This window comes from Alexandromys fortis, unplaced genomic scaffold (genome assembly GCF_014885135.2).
Source record: "Alexandromys fortis isolate MF-2015 unplaced genomic scaffold, M_Fortis_MF-2015_v1.1 scaffold_207, whole genome shotgun sequence".
NCBI lineage: Eukaryota > Metazoa > Chordata > Mammalia > Rodentia > Cricetidae > Alexandromys > Alexandromys fortis.
In genome coordinates, this window is record NW_026068106.1 from 2,403,102 (window position 1) to 2,422,323 (window position 19,222).

At 44.7% G+C, this 19,222-nt stretch overlaps 1 protein-coding gene across 2 annotated transcripts in view; it reads left to right on the forward strand.

The window, feature by feature from the left end:
* Positions 1-19,222, forward strand: part of Paqr8 (progestin and adipoQ receptor family member 8) — a 47,713-nt gene extending 28,491 nt beyond the window's left edge. For both annotated transcript variants that reach the window (XM_050124105.1, XM_050124106.1), the window contains exons 2-3: positions 11,345-11,529; positions 14,453-19,222. In XM_050124105.1, coding sequence (XP_049980062.1) covers positions 14,495-15,559 — 1,065 coding nt within the window. In that variant the 5' untranslated portion in view covers positions 11,345-11,529; positions 14,453-14,494 and the 3' untranslated portion in view covers positions 15,560-19,222. The remainder of the gene's footprint in view (positions 1-11,344; positions 11,530-14,452) is intronic.

The window sequence follows — 19,222 nt, forward strand, 5'->3', positions numbered from 1 at the left end:
AAAGAGCAGGCAATGCTCTTAACCACTGAGCCATCTCTCCAGCCCCCTATACATTACATTTTAAAAATGAACTGCACAATCACAATACCTTAACAAAATTGACCTTAAAATCCATACCAATGTAAATTATTCATATCTATATCAGTTCTTTCTGCACACGTGTCTGTGTGAAGGTGTCAGAAGCTCTGGGGATGGAGTTATAAACAGTGCTGAGCTGCCAAATGGGTGCTGGGAACTGAACGTGGGTCCTCTTTCCAGAGCAGTCAGTGCTCTGAACCGCTGAGCCCTCTCTCCAGCCCCTCAGCTTCCCACTGCTCACAGAGCAGTTTTAGCAGGAAAGTTTCTGTCATGCCATGAACCACACAGTCAAGGATTGACTTACTTGCTAGTGCCCTTTGGGTTTGTGTGTTGTATGGAAAGTTTTTTATTCCTGTGTGTCCAGCCTTTTTTCTTTTTTACTTTTTTTTAAAAAATTCTTCTCCTGACTACAGTTTCCCCTCCCTCCACTCCCCCTCTCCCCCAGATCCACTCCTCCTCCATTTCCCTTTAGAAAAGAACAGTCTTCCCAAAGATATCAACTAAACATGGCATAACACATAACAAGTTACTACAAGACTGGGCATATACCCTCATACTAAGGCTGGCCAAGGCAACCCAGTAGAAGGAAAAGGGTCCATAAAGCAGGCAAACAAGCTAGAGACACCCCCCTGAGACACACACACACACACACACACACACACACACACACACACTGTTAGGAGTTCCCACAAGAACACCAAGGTACATAACTATTACATATATGCAGAGGGCCTAGGTCCGATCCATACAGGCTCCCTGGTTGTCACTTTGCAATCCTCTATTAGCCTTGCTTAGTTAATTCTGTGGGCTGTGTTCTTCTGGAGTCCTCAACTCCTCTGGCTCCTGTAATCCTTTCTCCCCCTCTTCTGTGGAATTCCCGGAGCTCTACCTAACCTTTGGCTGTGGGTCTCTGCATCTGCTCTCATCAGTTGCTGGACGGTGCCTCTCTATTGATGACTGTGTTGGGCTCCAGTCTATGACTATAGCAGAGTATCATCATTAGGAAGCATTTCATTGACTTCTCCACCACCCCCTTTTTGGTTCTATGCTAGGTCTCTGGGCTGTCCAGACTATGGTTCCTAGCTATCCAGGCAGTGTCAGGCATGGGTTCACTCTCGTGGCAGTGGGCCTCATATTGGACCAGTCATTGGTTGGCCACTTCCCACAAAGTCTGGCCACCATTCCCCAGCACATCTTGCATGCAGGACAAATTGTAGGCTGAAGGTTTTATGGTTGGGATGATGTCCCAGTCCTACCACTGGAAGCCTTGCCTGGTTACAGAAGATGGCTGGTTCAGGCTATTCTGCTCCTGTGTCCAGCCTTTCTTGATTTAAGAAAACATGGTTGTTACTTTCACAAATGTGATTTATCCCACTTCTAACCCAGCCGCTTTACCATTGGTTTATATTATAGCAGGATTGGTCAAGTTATTCCAAACAGCCTCATTAGGATGTTAAGCAGACAAGTTTAAAATCCACAGAATAATGCACATACGTGTGTATCTCTTTAAAATAATGAATGCTTTTTGAAGAATGGTAGTTTAATTGTTAATGTTTGTTTTACTAATTAAGCACATTTTATCAGTCTTTACATATTTATGTCAAATATTCTTATTTGCAAAATGGACATATCCCTCACTTTCCAACTATACAAATAAACACTGACAAAGACTGTGATGATGGTGTTTACCCAAGAAGTAAATTTCCTGAAATCCCACCATATACTGTTATCAAGGTCACACCGATTCTGTGCACAGCTATGTTTTCTGTTCCACACTTCTGTGTTTGCAGAAATAGGACACACTTTTGATTTATCTTCTCCCTGTAATAGTGCCTTTGATTTACTTACTCAGCAAGTCTTTTCTGAGCTTATATGATGTGCTCGCCAGTCACTGCTCAAAGTGCACGGTCACTCCGAGGAAAATGGGGGCACACAATTCTACTGTGTGCATATTTCCAGAAAGGAGGTATAATAAATCTTGTATAGAATTATAATTTATTCATTCTAGTCTTCTATTTGGGGGATGTCAAGATACTATTAGTTGGGTTTTCTCAACTATAAGGAAAACATGCCTTGACCGTTGGTGAATTCAAGTTAAAATTACCTCTGCTAATAATAGTATTTAGTTGGCAATGTTAAGCCTTAAACTATGACATTATAAACAGTGATCCGATTCTTGGCAGAAGTTACAAAGATCTGGGAGGGCCCAGCATTCTCTTGCTTGATGGGTGACTGGAGGTTCTGGAAGCATCTGAATCTGTACCCTGCTCTCTCTCGCTCTCAGTTTCCAAAGCTTCTGGGGCAAGCTCTGGTTCTAATGGAGCACATGCTGTTCCTTTAGCTGTTGTTTCTTGTCCGCCCCTCCCCTATGGTTATGCAGCAACGTGCAAGAATGACCCGGGGATTCTGAAAGCATCTCTTTTGACCTCTACTGAGAGTGTTTACTCTTCTGTTCTTTGCCCAACAATCAGCAGGGCCACCTGCCTGCCATCTGTGTGTCCTGCCCATAATAGCGTGAGGTGATGTCATAGGATCTGTTTGTTGATGATTTCGGTATGAAATGTAGCCCAAGTGAATTCTAAAATCACACTGTAACTGAGCATGTACAGACTATACCCTTGTACAGACTATACCCTTGTTTTATGGCCAGGGACGCCCAGATGCATTGGGGATGAATGCCTTGCTGCAAGTTTTGTGGTTAGTAGAAGAGTCAAATTAGCAGCTGGAACTCTCCTTTCTTATCCAGGTTCATCCCAAGGGATTGGCAAACCCAAATTTGTGGTGGGATTGTGTGGGATCTTTGGAATGGGTCAAGGAACACCATGACTTTGGAGGGCGTCTTGGTGGTTACCAGTTAAAATGTCTTTCATACCAAGCTATGTCAGTTTCCCAAATATGGAGCATCTACTTAATTCTCTTCTTTGTTGATCTGGGAGAGGCTTTTTGGAATGCATGGAATATGAGTAGCAGATTTCAGTGGCTGTTCTCTGTTTAAGTTTCTATTAACACCCATTAATTATACAAAAGCATAGATTTCACTATGGTGTTCTCATACATGTCTTTTTTGTGTCCGTGTGCCTTCTACCAGCGTCTTTAGGTTGGAATGTCTCCGTGTATTAGTATTGAAAATCTAGCCACAATGGGTCTGGAGAGGTTGCTCCACTCTTAAGAGCACCGTGCTGCTTTTGCAGAGGACCTGGGGCTCAGTTTCCCCTAGTCACATGCTGTATCACAATTACCTGGGAACTCCTGTTGCAGGAGAATCTGAGGCCCTCTTCTGGCTCCTCAGGCACTAGAATCATTGCTGGGAAATTTCTGGAGACCATGAGCTCATCAGTCCGTGAGAGCTGATGTTTTCGGGACGGAAGAAATCACTCACATCCCTGGGATCACACAAGCGAGGGGTGAGCCACAGTAGGAGGAAGCCAGCTGGATTTTTTTCGGGGGTGGGGAGAAACATGTATTTTAACTGTTTTCAGGGGATTACACTAGAAACTCGTCATTTTGTCCTTACTAAAAGGGAAATGTGTTCTATGTGTTTTTTAGCAATCTAAACTAGATAAACAAAACCAAGCCTTACATTTAAGAGCTAGAAAGATGGCATAGTGGCTAACAGCACCGGCTGCTCTTCCAAAGGACCCAGGTTTAATTCCCAGCATATACATGGCAGTTTACAACTCTCTCTAACTCTGGTTCGGGGGGATCCAGCACCCTTTTCTGGTCTTTAAGGGCACTCTGCACACACATGTGGTGCATAGACATGCATGCATGCAAAAGACCCATACGTATAAACTGTAACAACAACAATAATACACGTATCCTTTTAAAAATACTACTCTGTTTAGTGCTGTAATTTCTGTATTTGGTTTTTTGTTTGTTTGTTTGTTTGTTTAAGACAAGGTCTCATAATGGTTGGCTAGAAACTCACAATCTAGATCAAGCTATCTTCACAAAGATCTACCTGCCTCAGCCTTCAAGAATCCTGAGATGAAAGGTGTGTGAGACCACACCCTGCCTATGATACCTTTCAAAAACATCTAAAGGCACAGCTTTGACTAAAATGTCAAATTACTGCTGCGAACACAAGATTTGCCCTACTTTTGTCTCTCTGTTTTGCCTTCATCTTGCATTTTTCCAAATAACTTAAAAGAGTTTCTTAGGGTAAAACTTTCAGAGTGGAGCCTTATAAAACACAGACATGACTTAACACTTTGTAACTTTTATCTTTAAGTATGACATGCATTCACAGCACACGTACCATACCTGGCAGAATCTTTCAGGGCAATCCCATTCTAATCTCAATCTGATTAACTCTGGACTGCAGGTGTAGCCCAGGGTCAGGGTGCATTGTTACCAAGTGTAAGGCCATGGATTCAGTCTCCAGTACTACACAAACACACACACACACACACACACACACACACACACACACACACACAGAGCCTTGAAAAGAACTGGGGGAGGATTGTGAGGGGTCCCAGACTAAAACAATAACAACAAAAAAGTATGTTCCTTTTTAACATTAAAAATTATAATAGGTTTCAAGGTACAAAATATTAGCCCTCATTTCCATTTCCCATTTCCGAATCAGAGGACTCAGAGGATGCTAAGGTACCGTATGTAAAATAGCTCCGGATTTGCATATGACCCTTGGACATTCTGTATACTGCAAGTCAACAGTCTAGATTACCAATAATAGCTAACACAATGTAAATGTTTAAAAACAACAAGAAAACCTGTTATATAGTCAGTAAAGACATGATTGAGATATTTTTAATCTATAGTTACTGGCCTCTGTGGATGCAGAACTCACAGACAGTAAGTGTGTCAGGAGTGTGAATATGTTATGAGTCCCAGCTGATAAAGCCCAGTCATCCAGTCCAGTGTGCTTGTTCAAGAGATGTTTGATGGTAAACGACACAGGAAGAAGATTTAACCAGTGTGGCCACACTGGGAAGCCGTATTCGGCAAACTGAATAAAGTGTTCGGTGACTTCAAATCTGTTGTCTGAATGGCCAAAGTAGCTTCACACTAAGAATCAGTCAGGGAACCACTAAGAATCAGTCAGGGAACCAGAGCCAGGGACCACTAAACCATCCAGGTAAACTGGTTTAGTTGACCACTGACGGGTTCTACAGGGTGGATTGAGGAAACCCTTGTATCTAGAAGAGACAAGCTCCTCCCATAGATTATTCTTCTTGCTTAGGGTGACGTGTCTGTAAAACTCTGCTGTTCATGGAATCCCAGACAGGTCCAGGGCAATCACTGGAGACCTTTTAGAACAGGACACTGTGAACGCTGATGGTGAATGCCTAACGGAGAGAGACACAAGCTGAAGCTGTTACCCCACATTTAGCTACTCTCTTAGTTGGGGTTTCCGTTGCTGCGGTGAAACACCATGACCAAAAAGCAAGTCGGGGAGGAAATGGTTTATTAGGTTTACATTTCCACAGCACTGTTCATCCCCAAATCAGGACAGGAATTCAAGCACGGCAGGAACCTGGAGGCAGGAGCTGATGCAGAGGCCATGGAGCAGTGCTGCTTGCTGGCTTGTCTCACGCGGCTCGCTCCACCCACTTTCTTATGGGAGCCCTGGACCACCAGCCCAGTGACACCACCTGCAATGGTCTGGACCCTTTCGCATCAACCGCTAATTAAGAAAATGCCTTACAGCTGGACTTTAAGGAGGCGCTTTCTCAATTGAGGCTCGTTCCTCTCTGATGACTCTACAAGTTGGCATAAAGCCAGCCAGTACAGTTTACCTTGTAGGCCAAGCAAAGAGCTAAATCATCAAGGTGTTTTTTTTTTTTTCCCCAACAAAAGCAGTTCCTAAGTGCCTGTCATAACAAGTGGTGGTTCTTTATCACAGATACTACCAGAACTTTAATATGCCTATCCCATCTTTTCAAAGTACTATCACTTTGCCTACTTTACTTTTATTTGTTATTTTCCTGAGTCGTGGCTAGAGAGGAAGTCACCTCCTCTTGCCTACCCCATTAGTAGGCAGTCACACTGAGTAGTTCAATATCTTGGGCAGGGGCATGTCGTTAGTTGAGTAGAACAGACACAGGCAGCCAAATGTCCTGACTACCAGCCCAGTAGTTCCTTTCCCCTCTTTATGATCTAGTCAGTAAATAATTTAAGTGTTTTCCAAATACTGAATACTATTTTGAATATGGAAACTTCTGCAGTAAACAATCCTTGCCTTGAACTAACTGGTGACTAACGAGGAAGTGGGTGGAGAATATCAACGATCAGGGTTCAGGAGAGAAGTGAGTAGGGAAAGGCAAGGCTGGACACAAGAACCAGGCAAAGCCGTAACTTAGGCACACCACTGGGGAGGCACACCACTGCAGAGTGAGCTGGGCTTGAATGATTAGAACGTAGTAAGGTTGCAAACATGGGAGATAGAGAGTACTCTATATATAGATGGCACTCTTCAACAAAGTTCAGTGCTGTCTTCCAGGCCACAGCCATTGGCATTGCCTGGTGGCCTGGGTTCAGGGAGCAAAGGGTAAACTAGGCAGATAGTCAGCAGAGAAAAGGGCACCTTGAAAGGCAAGGCATAGAGTTTGTGTTGTAAACAGCTGGGTGTTGGGACGGTGAACGCGTGATTTTAACTATCTCCAGAAAGGAGTGGGAGACCATTTTGAAGACTGGGGGGTGTGAAGCAGGGGAGGGTTATTAACAGAAGAAAGGATGCTCGTGAAACTGATGTTGCTATAGTGGAAGTTATTGTGAGAGTTGTAAAAATGACGTGTTAAAACCAGTAGGCCTGGATTCCTGAGATGTGGGTTCAGGAACAAGACCAGACTGAAGATGTTTGAAGATGTTCAGTTTGAATGCCCATGCAGCCCATGCAGCCCATGCAACCCATGCAGCCCATGCATCCATGCAGCTGGACACTTCTAGAGCAGTTGGTTATCGAAATCCCAATCTCAGGAATGGCCTGGCCAGAGGAGTATTTGGGACTCTTCAGGTATAGATAGTAGTTGAAGTTAAGGGCCTGGGAGCAGAACCTGAGTGAGAAGCAGGATGGGTGTCTTCTTGGGTCCGCTGTAGTTGACAAGGATGTTGAATCGCTGGAGATGAGCATGACAGCGTAACAGTCACACTAAGGCAACATTGGAACTAGCTAAGGGGAGAGGACTGCTTCCTTCTTGGTTTGGCTTCTGTTTTGAGACAACGTTTGAGAATGTAGCCTAGTCTGGCCTGGAATTCTCAATCCTCCTGCTTTCCAAGTGCTGCCTGGGATTATAAAGATGTGCCATCCCTCCTGGCACAATCCCCATTTTCCTTCTATAATACTGAACCTCCTCTCACTGATGTCACTCTTTACCTCATCCCCTTCCCTGTTGCTTCCAAATAGTCCCTCTGCTGTGAACTCACCAAGAAGCCACCACCCCTAGGTTTACATTTCGGCCCTTTGTAGCCCTTTAGACCTGATACCAGTCAATTTTCCTCATGACTGGTCTCGATTAGTCAGTTCCATAGACATTTGTTTGTGTTTAAGTCTACTTTACACCTGATTTTGGGCTAACTAGTGTTTCAGGCTGGAGAATTAATCTTTTTAGAATAAGCTTTTTGAGGAACAGGATCTTGTTTTAATCTTCTGTAGCCTTTGGAGTCTGGAGTGGCTTCCAACTAACTACTTCTTGCTTTGCTTTGTTTGTTGGTTGTTTATTTTTGGAGATAGGGTTTCTCTGTGTAATCCTGGTTGTCCTGGAACTAGCACTGTAGACAGGCTGGCCTCAAACTCAGAGATTCACCACTCTCTGCCTCCCAAGTGCTGGGATTAAAGGCCTGAGCCACCACAGACTGGCTTACTTATTGTTGTAAGACACTTCTCATTGACCCAAATGACTAACTTATCTATTTGAAGAGGATTCTTGAGGTCCGGACTTGGAACTGTCCAAGGGGAGGAAGGTTGAGTGGACTTGTGCATGGACATCATTTTGAGATAGCATCTTAGTTGGCTACTAACCACATCATAAAAAAAAAAAGTATCTAAAGAAAGAACCTGGGAGTGAGGGATGAGTCTTCGTTCGGAGCAGCCACTAGGAAAGTCATGTGCCTGTATCAATATTGAGATGTCAATATTCAGTTTCTCCCCAAATCGACTCAAACTTTACAGTTGGCCCTTTGCAGCCTCCTCCTGTGAGCATGAGCTGATGAAAATAAAGGCCATTTGGGTAGGATATCAAGATGCCATAAGATGTGTCTTGAAAATTTGGTGTTAATAGACTTACAATGTACTGTGGTCAGTATGTAAATGGAATTTAAGAGCTAAAATATCAGCTCCAGTGTCAACAATAAGTTAAGGTTAGCCACCTATCCCAATATTCCAAGTAAAGACTCAAGTCGTGGTGGAAATAGAGATGGGGGATTCATTGGGAAGAGGAGCACACAAATGAGTCTAGACTCCCAAGCTGGTCTTGGAGGCACTGGCGTGAGATTTAGGTGTGGCTGGAGGAAGAGCTGAGGCGAAGGGGCAAGAGGTCTTCATAATTGAGCAATCCTGGTTCAGGTGTAGTCTGATTGATCACAGTCTCAGTCCTGGGTCTTTGAGGTGGTCTGAAGAAGCCCTTGTTTCTTGAAGGGATCAACCTATCTTTAAATGTGAGAAGACGGTCTGTTACGTCATGGATTCCGTTGGCGTGAAGAGGGCCATGAGAGTTCTCTTGTGGTGGAATCTAAAGTGAGTGCAGGTTTAGGACAGTGACTTATCTCTGTGAAGGAAGATGAAACAGGTTAGGTAGGCAGACACTCTGAGTGATGAATGTGCTTATAAGAGACTCAGGCAGGAGACTGTCCCAAAGAAAAGACGGCAGATCTAACATGAAGGCAGCAATGGAAGACTTTCATCTTACAGTCAGTTTTTTGTAGACCCAAATGAGGGGTCAATGGTGTTTTAGCAAAACAGCATTAAGAGCCCTATATGACTGTTGTTCTTTGGTTACTCTAAGAGGGAGAATTTCATATCAGACAAAGAGGTAGTTACTAAGAAAATAACAGAGAAATAGCACCCTGTCTTTCTGACAGGTTTGGAATTTCATACCCATGAACTCCCAAAGGAAACGTAAGTTTTCCCATCCTTAGAAAGAAGACTCAATCCCTGGGATCCTGGAATTGTTGGGCCAGATAAGGAATCACGTTCTGGATTGGTGGTAACAGCAGCTCTATTCCTGGATTACCAGGATCCAGTTTCAGGTTATACAACACTCAGGGTTAAGAAGGACTGGCGATTTAAACATCTAGTTTCAAAGAGAATAGTGATTCTGCCGCGTGTGCATGTGTGTGTGTTTGAGTGTGTGTGTGAATGCACATGTGATTTCCTTTGAAATTAAAGTTAATATTCCTTCAGTCTCATCCCTTTCCACTTCCTACTTCTATAAACCTTTTCCTAGCTTCCTTTTTTTTTTTTTTTTTGCGAAAGCAAAGTAATAATTCTCAATCTTAGTAGAAATTCAATATAGAGTCAAGAGGAGTGTGAGCAGTAGGAAGACCGGAGGAACTGTAATGGCTCAGCAGCCAAAACTGTTTGAGGAGAATCAAGAGGACAGCGCCACACTCTGTCTTCTCTCTCGGAGCAGAAAGGCAGCCATTAGTTCTCAGAACTGAATTACGGTTCTTTCCATCCATTAACCAAACCCTAAAGTTTTAGTCTTTAGACATTCTGTTGTCATCGGGTCATAGGATCACATTAAATAGTCACCCTATCCTCAAGGATAGGAAGATAAGAAGGGTGGATTTGCGCAGTAGTGTACCTTTTAATTCTGGATATAGAACTGTATGTGATTGACATGCATCTCTCAACACAACGGAAATATCCTTATATTTATGATATCCAGATGAAGTCTACTGGGAAGTGTCTTTTTGTGCAACTAGACACCCTCAGTTTCTCCTGACCATAAACGGGAATGGTAGTCATTATTTCTTTTTTTTTTTTTTTGAAGATTTAAATTTATTCATGTGTGTGAGAGTGCTGCATGTGTGCAGGTGGTCACAGAGGCCACAAGAGGGGACCACATCCCCTAGAAATGGTGTTACAGATATTTCTGAGCCTCCCGAGGCTCTCTGAAAGAGCAGCAAGCTCTTGAATACTTGCCATCTCTCCAGTCTCCTCGTCTCATTTTCTTACCTGCTTTACAAGAGAGATAACAGGAGTTTATGTATGAATGGCAGCGTTCCATAAAGCCGAGCATCTCCTGAAAGGATTTTGTTGACAGCCGCAGGGCATATTGAAAATTCAGCCTACCTCCTAGGCACCCTGTGGATGCCCTTTAAGCTGAGCACAGAAGCCCAGGCACTGATCGCTGTTGGCCCAACAGCAGAGACACTGAGAGCCTCCACCCTTTTTTAGGTGACTCAAGGTGTCCTGACCATTACTTTCTGCTATATCTTTTTCTGTGTCCCTTTCTGGTGGATTCTGTAATCCTTATTGTTTCTCTCTTGGTACCTTCAATGTCTACGCTGAACTTTACTTAGTTCAGAGCCTCTACCTGGTGGCACACCTCTGTTTAGTGCTGGCTGAGTGGAATGTGTCAGTACAGGGCGATGGTGCTATGGCAGAGGAACAAGGTACCCATAAACAAGTCGTGTGTTTCAGAGAAGTTGTGGCAATAAGTACAGCAAATTCGGTTTTGGATTTAGAAGGAAACGGTTTGTTAAAATCCCTCGCAGGCTATGTCTCGTAGATTTTACTTCAGCATATGAGACAGCTTCTCATTAACTCTTTCGCAGACAGAGAGTGCACACGACTTATGAGCAACCGTGCTCGGGACTGGAGCTTCAGGTCTCTGGTGCTGCTGTCGTCCAAGGCCTTCACTCAGAGGCTGGGTTTGACTAAACAAAAGTTCTTTGGGTTGCAGGACGTGATGAGATCCCATACTTGGGAGGCTAAAGTGGGAGTTCCATATGTTCAAGGGCTAGCCTGGGTGACAGAACATAACCCCATCGCAAAAATAAAAGTAGGAGGGGCTGAAGAGAGAGCTCGTTGGTGAGAGCACTCGGTGCTCTCATAGCAGACTCAGGTTCAGGTCCTAGTTCCCACAGGCTGGTTCACACCCATCTGTAGCTCCAGCTCCAGGGGAGCCACACACTCTTCTGGGCTCCACTGGCACCAGGCACACGTGTGGTGCCCTTAAACACATGCGGGCAACACATTCCATAATATACACAGAAAGCATACCCACATCTAAAATAAAATGTAAAGGGAAATGGTTTGCTCTCTGCCTGAAGTCTTATGTTTTGTTTCATGTTTCAGGAATCCATCAGGCCCTGACTGAAGTACTAGAAGTAGCCTCTCTCCCAATCTACCCACCCACCCTGTGTGCAGAGACCCTGGGGGTCATAGCGCACCTCAGCTGGAGCATGGACAGCACATTTCTCCCATAATCCCATGACGTAGCTTTCGACCCAGCAACACTACAGACGTTAAACTCTACAAAGGCAAGTAGGCTACCTTTTTCGGTCATTGCATCCCTACTACCCTACTACCAGGTACTAGGTACTGAGCACAGAGCCTAGCGCAGAACTACCTAGCATTTTCTGATCACCATCCTAAACCATGCAACTTAGACATGACAGCAATGTATGCAACAGGTAAAATTGTTACCCTTGTTTCATGAAGAAGAGACTGAGACCTGTACCGTTCTAACTGGTCGTTCAGGAAGCAGCAAAAACAGGGCTTGACTCCAGGTTTCCCTGAACTTCCTTCACTTTGATTTTCTTGTTTGGTTTTGGTTTTGGTTTTTTGTTTATTTTGGTTTTGGGTTTTTTTTTTATTTTATTTTATTTTATTTATTTATTTATTTATTTATTTATTTATTTATTTATTTATTTATTGAGACAGGGTTTCTTTTTGTAGCCTTGACTGTGTTGGAACTTGCTCTGAAGACGAAGCTGGCCTCAAACTCATAGAGATCCGCATGCCTCTGCCTCCTGAGTGCTAGGATTAAAGGTGTGAGCCACCACCACCACCCAGCCTACTTTTACTTTTTTTTCTTTGTATTCCTGGCTTTTTTTTTTTACCTGATTAGATATTTTTCTTTCAGCATCAAGAACTATGAAGTTGGGCTGGAGGGATGGCTCAGAGGTTATGAATACTGGCTGCTCTTCCAGAGGACCCTGATTCAATTCTCAGCACCCACATGGCAGCTCACAACTGTCTGTAGCTCCAGTTTCAGAGGATCTGACATCTTCACACAGACATGCATGCAGGCAAAACACCAATACATATAAAAATAAGAAGGAATCATAAGAAAGAAAGAAAAAGGGAAAGGAAACGTGAAGATAGCTGAGCAGTAATGGTGCAAGCCAGGCAGTGGTGGCACACAGCACTTGGGAGGCAGAGGCAGGCAGATCTCTGTGAGTTCTAGTCCAGCCTGGTCTACAGAGCGAGCTTCTGGACAGCCAAGGCTACACAGAGAAACCCTGTCTTGAAAAACCAAAGGGAGAAAAAAAAAAAAGAAAAAAGAAAAAAAAGTGAAATTGAGAGGCTTTATTTCCTGAGAAGTACCTGTTATATTCCCTTTAATTGAAGACCTTTGAAGGAAGAAAGCCATTTAGATAAAACAAGGATTTAACTTTCTTTAAAAATAAAAAAGCATAGAAAATAAAAGATACAGAAAGTACCTGCATATTAAAACACAATTTACTCAGTGGAAATTCATCCATTTTTGAAGTAACTCTTGTGTGCACCTAGAAACCCAAAGGATACAGCACACATTTCAGAGGTCTGAAATTCATCATTCACCGATGTAGCTTCCCGGGAAAGGCAGATCTTGAGCCACTTGCTTTCCTGAGCACCTTCTGACATGTCACCCTTGTGCATGCAGACAGACAGACAGACAGACAGACACACACACACACACAAACACACACACGAATAAGAAGCCAAATCAGTGTTTTTGTTTTGTTTTTAAATGAAGAAAGAAAATGATCAGCGATCAGCAGAAAATATATATTCCTTTAAAAACAGGCAGAAAAGGCTAAGCTGTGTTTCCACCCTCGGCCAGCAGAGGGATCTGTGAGCCTGAGCTTCTGGGACTGACCTACTTGGTGGCAGCACTGAAGTAATGGCCTAGAATCGGATGAGGCTTTTGCAAAAGGGCTACCCAAAATACCCAGCATGCCTGTCTTTCAAACACTGGTACACTGGTGGCTTCGCACTGCTAAGATATCCCACGGTGTGCTGTTTTGTTTTGGTTTGTTTTTCTCCTCCTTTTTGGGGAGGACCCACCACCCAGCTCCCAAATAAATTACACACGGAGTCTTAATATTACTTATAAATGCCCGGCCTTAGCTGGGCCTCTTTTTAGCCAGCTTTTCTTAAATTATCTCATCTATCTTTTGCCTCTGGGCTTTTACCTTTCTCTATTTCTGTATCCCTTTCTTTGCTTCTTTCTCCGTGGCTGACTGTGTAGCTGGGTGAGTGACTGTGTAGCTGGGTGACTGACCCCTTGAGTCCTCCTCTTTCTCTTCCAGATTTCTCCTTCTTATTATCCTCTCTGCCTGACAGCCCCACCTATCCTTGCTCCTGCCTCACTATTGGCCGTGCAGCTCTTTATTAGAACCATCGGGTGTCTTAGACAGGCAAAGAATCACAGCTTCGCAGAGTTAAACAAACACAGCATAAACAAAAGCAACACATCTTTGCACCATTAAACAGATGCTCCACATCATAAACAAACGTAACACACCTTAAAATAATTTCCCACAACAGTGTACACTGCTCTTTCCAAGTCTTATTGACAAATAAGTTTCAGCTGATTGCTTAAAGTTTCCAGTAAGATTAGCCAATAGTTTAAGATTAGCTGGGTGCTAAAGAAATAAGACACCTTACTTTTTTTTTTTTTAATCGATAAGCATTGTTATCTAGCACAGGGTGGTCTTGAACTCACTGAGGAGGGCAGACTGGCCTCCAACTGTCAGCCTCCCCCCTCAGCCTTCAGAGTACTGGGTTTACAGGCATGCGCCACCATGCCCAGCTAAAGTGTATTCCTCTCTTTCAACCTATTTAATAATCCAGGGGCATCTGATGGTTGCATTTAGCGATATCTAGGGAATATAGTGATCTTTCAGAGTATCTTTACCTTCTAGGCATCATTCTCTCTCATTTATCGTTAGGTCATGCTAGGTTATCATGGCCCTTATACAAGAGATGCCTCTTCCTCACACTGTGAATAGTAACCAAGGAGTCAGAATGTTGTCAGGGTGGGGCAGGATGCTGCAGCTCTTCGGTACAGAAGAAAGCTGAGGCTCAGAGAATGCATTTGGACCTCCTAGCTTTCTGGATTGTCTGTGCAAACCGTGCTTTTTAATGGCCACCTTGGCTACGTTTGTCTCTCAGTTTTCTTCTCTATCTGTTCAGCTTGTCCTACCAAATCCTGTGGAACCCCGGGCCACCGCTGCCATGACAACTGCCATCCTGGAACGCCTGAGCACCCTGTCTGTGAGCGGGCAGCAGCTGCGCCGTCTGCCCAAGATTCTCGAAGAAGGGCTTCCCAAGATGCCGTGCACTGTCCCAGAGAGCGACGTGCCCCAACTCTTCAGGGAGCCTTACATCCACGCGGGCTACCGCCCTACGGGGCACGAGTGGCGTTACTACTTCTTCAGCCTCTTTCAGAAGCACAACGAGGTGGTCAACGTCTGGACCCACTTGCTGGCGGCCCTAGCGGTCCTGTTGCGATTCTGGGCCTTTGCGGAGGCTGGGGCATTGCAGTGGGCCTCTCCCCACACCCTACCCCTGCTCCTCTTTATCCTGTCCTCCATCACTTACCTCACCTGCAGCCTCTTGGCCCACCTGCTGCAGTCCAAGTCAGAGCTGTCTCACTACACCTTTTACTTTGTGGACTACGTCGGGGTCAGCGTCTATCAGTATGGCAGCGCATTGGCTCACTTTTTCTACAGCTCGGACCAGGCGTGGTACGAGCGGTTCTGGCTTTTCTTCCTGCCGGCCGCTGCTTTCTGTGGCTGGCTCTCCTGTGCTGGCTGTTGCTACGCCAAGTATCGCTACCGACGGCCTTACCCAGTGATGCGGAAGATCTGTCAAGTGGTACCAGCCGGGCTGGCCTTCATTCTGGACATCAGCCCTGTGGCCCACCGGGTGGCTCTCTGTCACCTGGCTGGCTGCCAGGAACAGGCAGCCTGGTATCACACCCTCCAGATCGTCTTCTTCCTGGTTAGCGCCTACTTCTTCTCCTGCCCGGTACCCGAGAAGTACTTCCCAGGTTCCTGTGACATTGTGGGCCACGGACATCAAATCTTCCACGCCTTCCTTTCCATCTGCACGCTCTCCCAACTGGAGGCCATTCTTCTAGACTACCAGGGAAGGCATGAGATCTTCCTCCAGCGCCACGGTCCCCTGTCCGTCTACACGGCCTGCCTCTCCTTTTTCTTCTTAGCTGCCTGCAGTGCGGCCACCGCCTCCCTCCTGAGGCACAAAGTCAAGGCCAGACTGGTTAAGAAAGATTCCTGAGGTCTGCAAGCGCAGAAAGATGTAGCGATGTCCTACTGTGATTTGGAGAAAAACTTGACACAAATAATAGAAATGGACTTTTCGTTTTTAAGGCTTGATTTTTAAATTAATATGTATTACAGGCTGGGGATGAAACTCGGTTGGTAGAGAATGCTTACATAGCGTGTAGGAAGCCCAGGGTTTGATCCCTAGTACCCCACAAACCAGAAACAGCACTCAAGGAGGCAGAGGCAGAAGGATTGGAAGTTCTAGGTCATCCTTGGATGTATAGCGAGTCCAAGGCTAGCCTTTGATACATGATACCTATCTCAAAAAAAAAAAAAAGATCGTTGCATATTTTCAAGGGCATGGTATACAAATTTTCAAATTCAAGGCATTTGAGAGTTTTAAAAAGAAATATCCATCTTCTGTCTGGGTTATAGCCTTGCATGGGGAGGGATCCTGGCTGAGATTCATGAGATGCCAAACTAAAGAAAAGCATCCTCACCCACAAACAATTAGCAGAATTCTGGGTGTGGCTCCCAAAGCTGAGTCCTGAACTGGACAGATAATCTAATTGATCTGCCATGTAAACTGTGGGTGTTCCTCACCCTAACAGAACAAACACCCTATGCTGCTGGCCTTGGTAAATTGACCAATGGACTTTGTCTCATTAGGAGTTCAGATCGTTTAGGGTGGAAAAGTCATAATTTTCAAGAAGACTCACTGAAACCCTAAGGCAGAATGGACTATCCAATTTCCCTGATTTCTGGTCTCATGCACTGCGGCACTGATCCCTTTCTCGGGGTAACCAACTAGCAGGCTGATTGTTCCCACCCCTAGTCTGCACGGTGACGTAAAGAATTCCAAAGCTATTACACTTCCGGGAAATGCTGGAGCCATGTGAACGTTCAGGAAGCTGATTTTCATGTAATACGTAAACGTCAGAAAACACAACAGTGCCAAGAGCTACCCGGAGACCCAGCCAGCAAACATGGATACCCTTGTCTGTCTGTTGTCCGCGGGGACCTTTTCGTTTCTATGTGTGGACTGCAGTATTAGCTGCAAGCTATTTAGGGTTGTCTTGCAGGTCAGGAACTTACTTATCTGAAGCTTCGAACAGACTCTTTTAAAAGCTTAATTCTAAACTTGCTCAAGGGGTCTGATTATTTTAAGAGGAAGCTAAGACCCTGGTTCAGATTTCTGTTAGATGCTGTCCTATGAAGGACCAACACAGCCACCCCAATCTGGGGTCCTCCGACAGGGAGTTCTGCCTCAGATTTGAGGAGAAACCTTAAAACAGGTCCTAGGACAAGTAATAAGTGCTCACTGTGGTTGGCCCCTGAAGGTCCTTTGGGTAAGAATGAGGCACCTGATGGCCCAAGGCACCTGATGGTCACATGGCTGGGAGCAGCCACTGTGAGACGGGCGGTGCTTGCGGCGCATGTGCTCTGGCCACACTGGTCTCTCTGAGGACTGACTTCCGTGTTAACCCAGTGAAGGAGGCCGTGGTCCAGGAAGAGCCGCGATGCCCCCAGGAAGAGCCGCGATGCCCTCCGCTCCCAGGCTGCGCTTCCTATCAGTATAAGGTCCCTCTGTACTAAAAAGAGAAGTGATCTGTTTCAATTCCAGTCTGATGAACTTTCTCCTCCAAGAAGTTACTTGCTTGTCTTTAAACCTTCGGTTCTGTTTGTCTGTGTGTTGTTCATCTTTCTGTGAGAGGTTTGTGAGTTTTGTGCCTTATACATGGGGATGTCTAGACATTTTATTTAATATATGCTCCATGAAATTTCATGTTTTGGTTTATTGAGACAAGAAAAAAAAAAAAGAAGAACCCCAGAAAGCTACAGTGATTTGTCAAACAACTATTATACATACGGGAGGGGGGCAGGGCCAACTGGAACCTTCCCTACTGCCTTTAAAGCAGGAAAGCTTGTGTCTACTGCGTTGTTTTACTAGATGGGTTTCTTCATGGTCAAGAATCTGAACTTCCACGCTAGTCGAGTGTCTATACAAGCTTGTCTAGGCCAAGTTCATGGCAAGGAATGTTAGCAAAATTGAATCAGTTTGAACTGAACAAAGATGGCTGGGGATCGGCGGGGGTGGGGGTGGAGGTCATGGAAATGCTACAAGTAGAGGGTCTGTCTAAAACAGGAACTGGAAACTGTTGGGAGTCCTCGTTGTTATGGATTCAAAGACTGGGTATTCTTTTAAAAGTTGGTGGAAACGTGAGAGAGGGAAGGGATGGGGAGGTGCTCTTGACTGTAACCGTGGAGGGGTTTATGAATGGAGATTTTTGTCCTTTCATTCTTTTATTTTTCTTTTTCTTTTTTGAGATAAGATCTCACTCTATAGCTCTGGCTGGCCTAGAAGTCATGTAGAACAGACTGGCCTTGAACTCTGGAAATAAACCTGTCTCTCAAGTGGCAAGGTTAAAGGTGTGTGCCCCCACTCCTAGCCTTGTGAACAGAGAACCTGCAGGCCAGTGCCGAGCTGAACTGTCACTGGTGGGTTCATGATGACACCATACGTGTAAAAAACCAGATAGTGGCACTCAATTTTTATACAAATATTGCTAACTAGTGGTTTGGAACTTGGTAAGAAAAAAAAAGCGATTTCTGTGGAGTTGGGACTTGAACCCAAGACCTCCGACTTGCTAACCAAGAGGTCTTCCATTGACCTACATCCCCAGGCCAGGAAACGGTGTATGTATAATAGATATTTGGGAGGCATTGAGATGGGGGGGGGCTGTGATCTTCCCCCCAAACATCAATATCTAGTTAGAACAGTGTAAGTATGGGTGGGTTTTAGGTCTTCATGCTCCCTTTCCAACAGCCGTTAAAAGACTGGTTCGTTCCAATGTAACAACTAAGAATTCTACAAAGGGGTATGGCTGCCTATTGATCTGCAGTGGGATTGCCGCCCCCAAATCAGCACCATGTGAAAGGAAAAAGGTGGGAGGGAGAAATTCTGGTTGTCGTCACTTCTCTTCTAATTAAGACTTGCAACCCATTAACATGTAGATGTCTCTGATAAAATAAAACTGTCAGTCATTTACATTCTCTCATGAATAAAATTCCTAAGGATTTATATAAGGCCCTCCTTAGTTCAAGAAGAGGGGCCAACAGGATGCATTTGGGAAAGTCCCTGTTTCTCATTTCGGAATCCTGGCTTTTATTTGCTGGTGAAGGTTGTCTCTGTTGTTTCTGGTTTGGGGTGTTTTGTGTTGTGTTTGAGAAAGGTCTCACTGTGTTTCCCAAACTGGCCTGGAATTCCTGATTCTCCCATCTCAGTCAGCCAAGGAGCTGGGAATACAGGCTGCGCCCACATCACACTCAATTCTAATGAACTAATTTTAAAGTTCTTAAAGGTGTTAGGGTTACGATTTCAATTTTTTAAGTCGCCATCGACTGGAAGCTTGAAACAGTTCCGAGCCATGACACAAGGGCAGTTTATCCTGTTTCTGATGCCCTGTTTGTCTCTGCTAACTGCTCTGTAGTTCCATCTGTGTCCTCCAGATGGCAGTGTCGTCCCACTCGATGCTTTCTCAGCGCTTGTTACCAAGGCTTTGCCTCCTGTACTACTGTGTTTTGCTTGATTGCTTGGTAAAGAAAATGTGGGATTATTTTCCATCTCTATAAATCTACTTACATGAATAATCATTAAACAATTTTTGTACGTGGA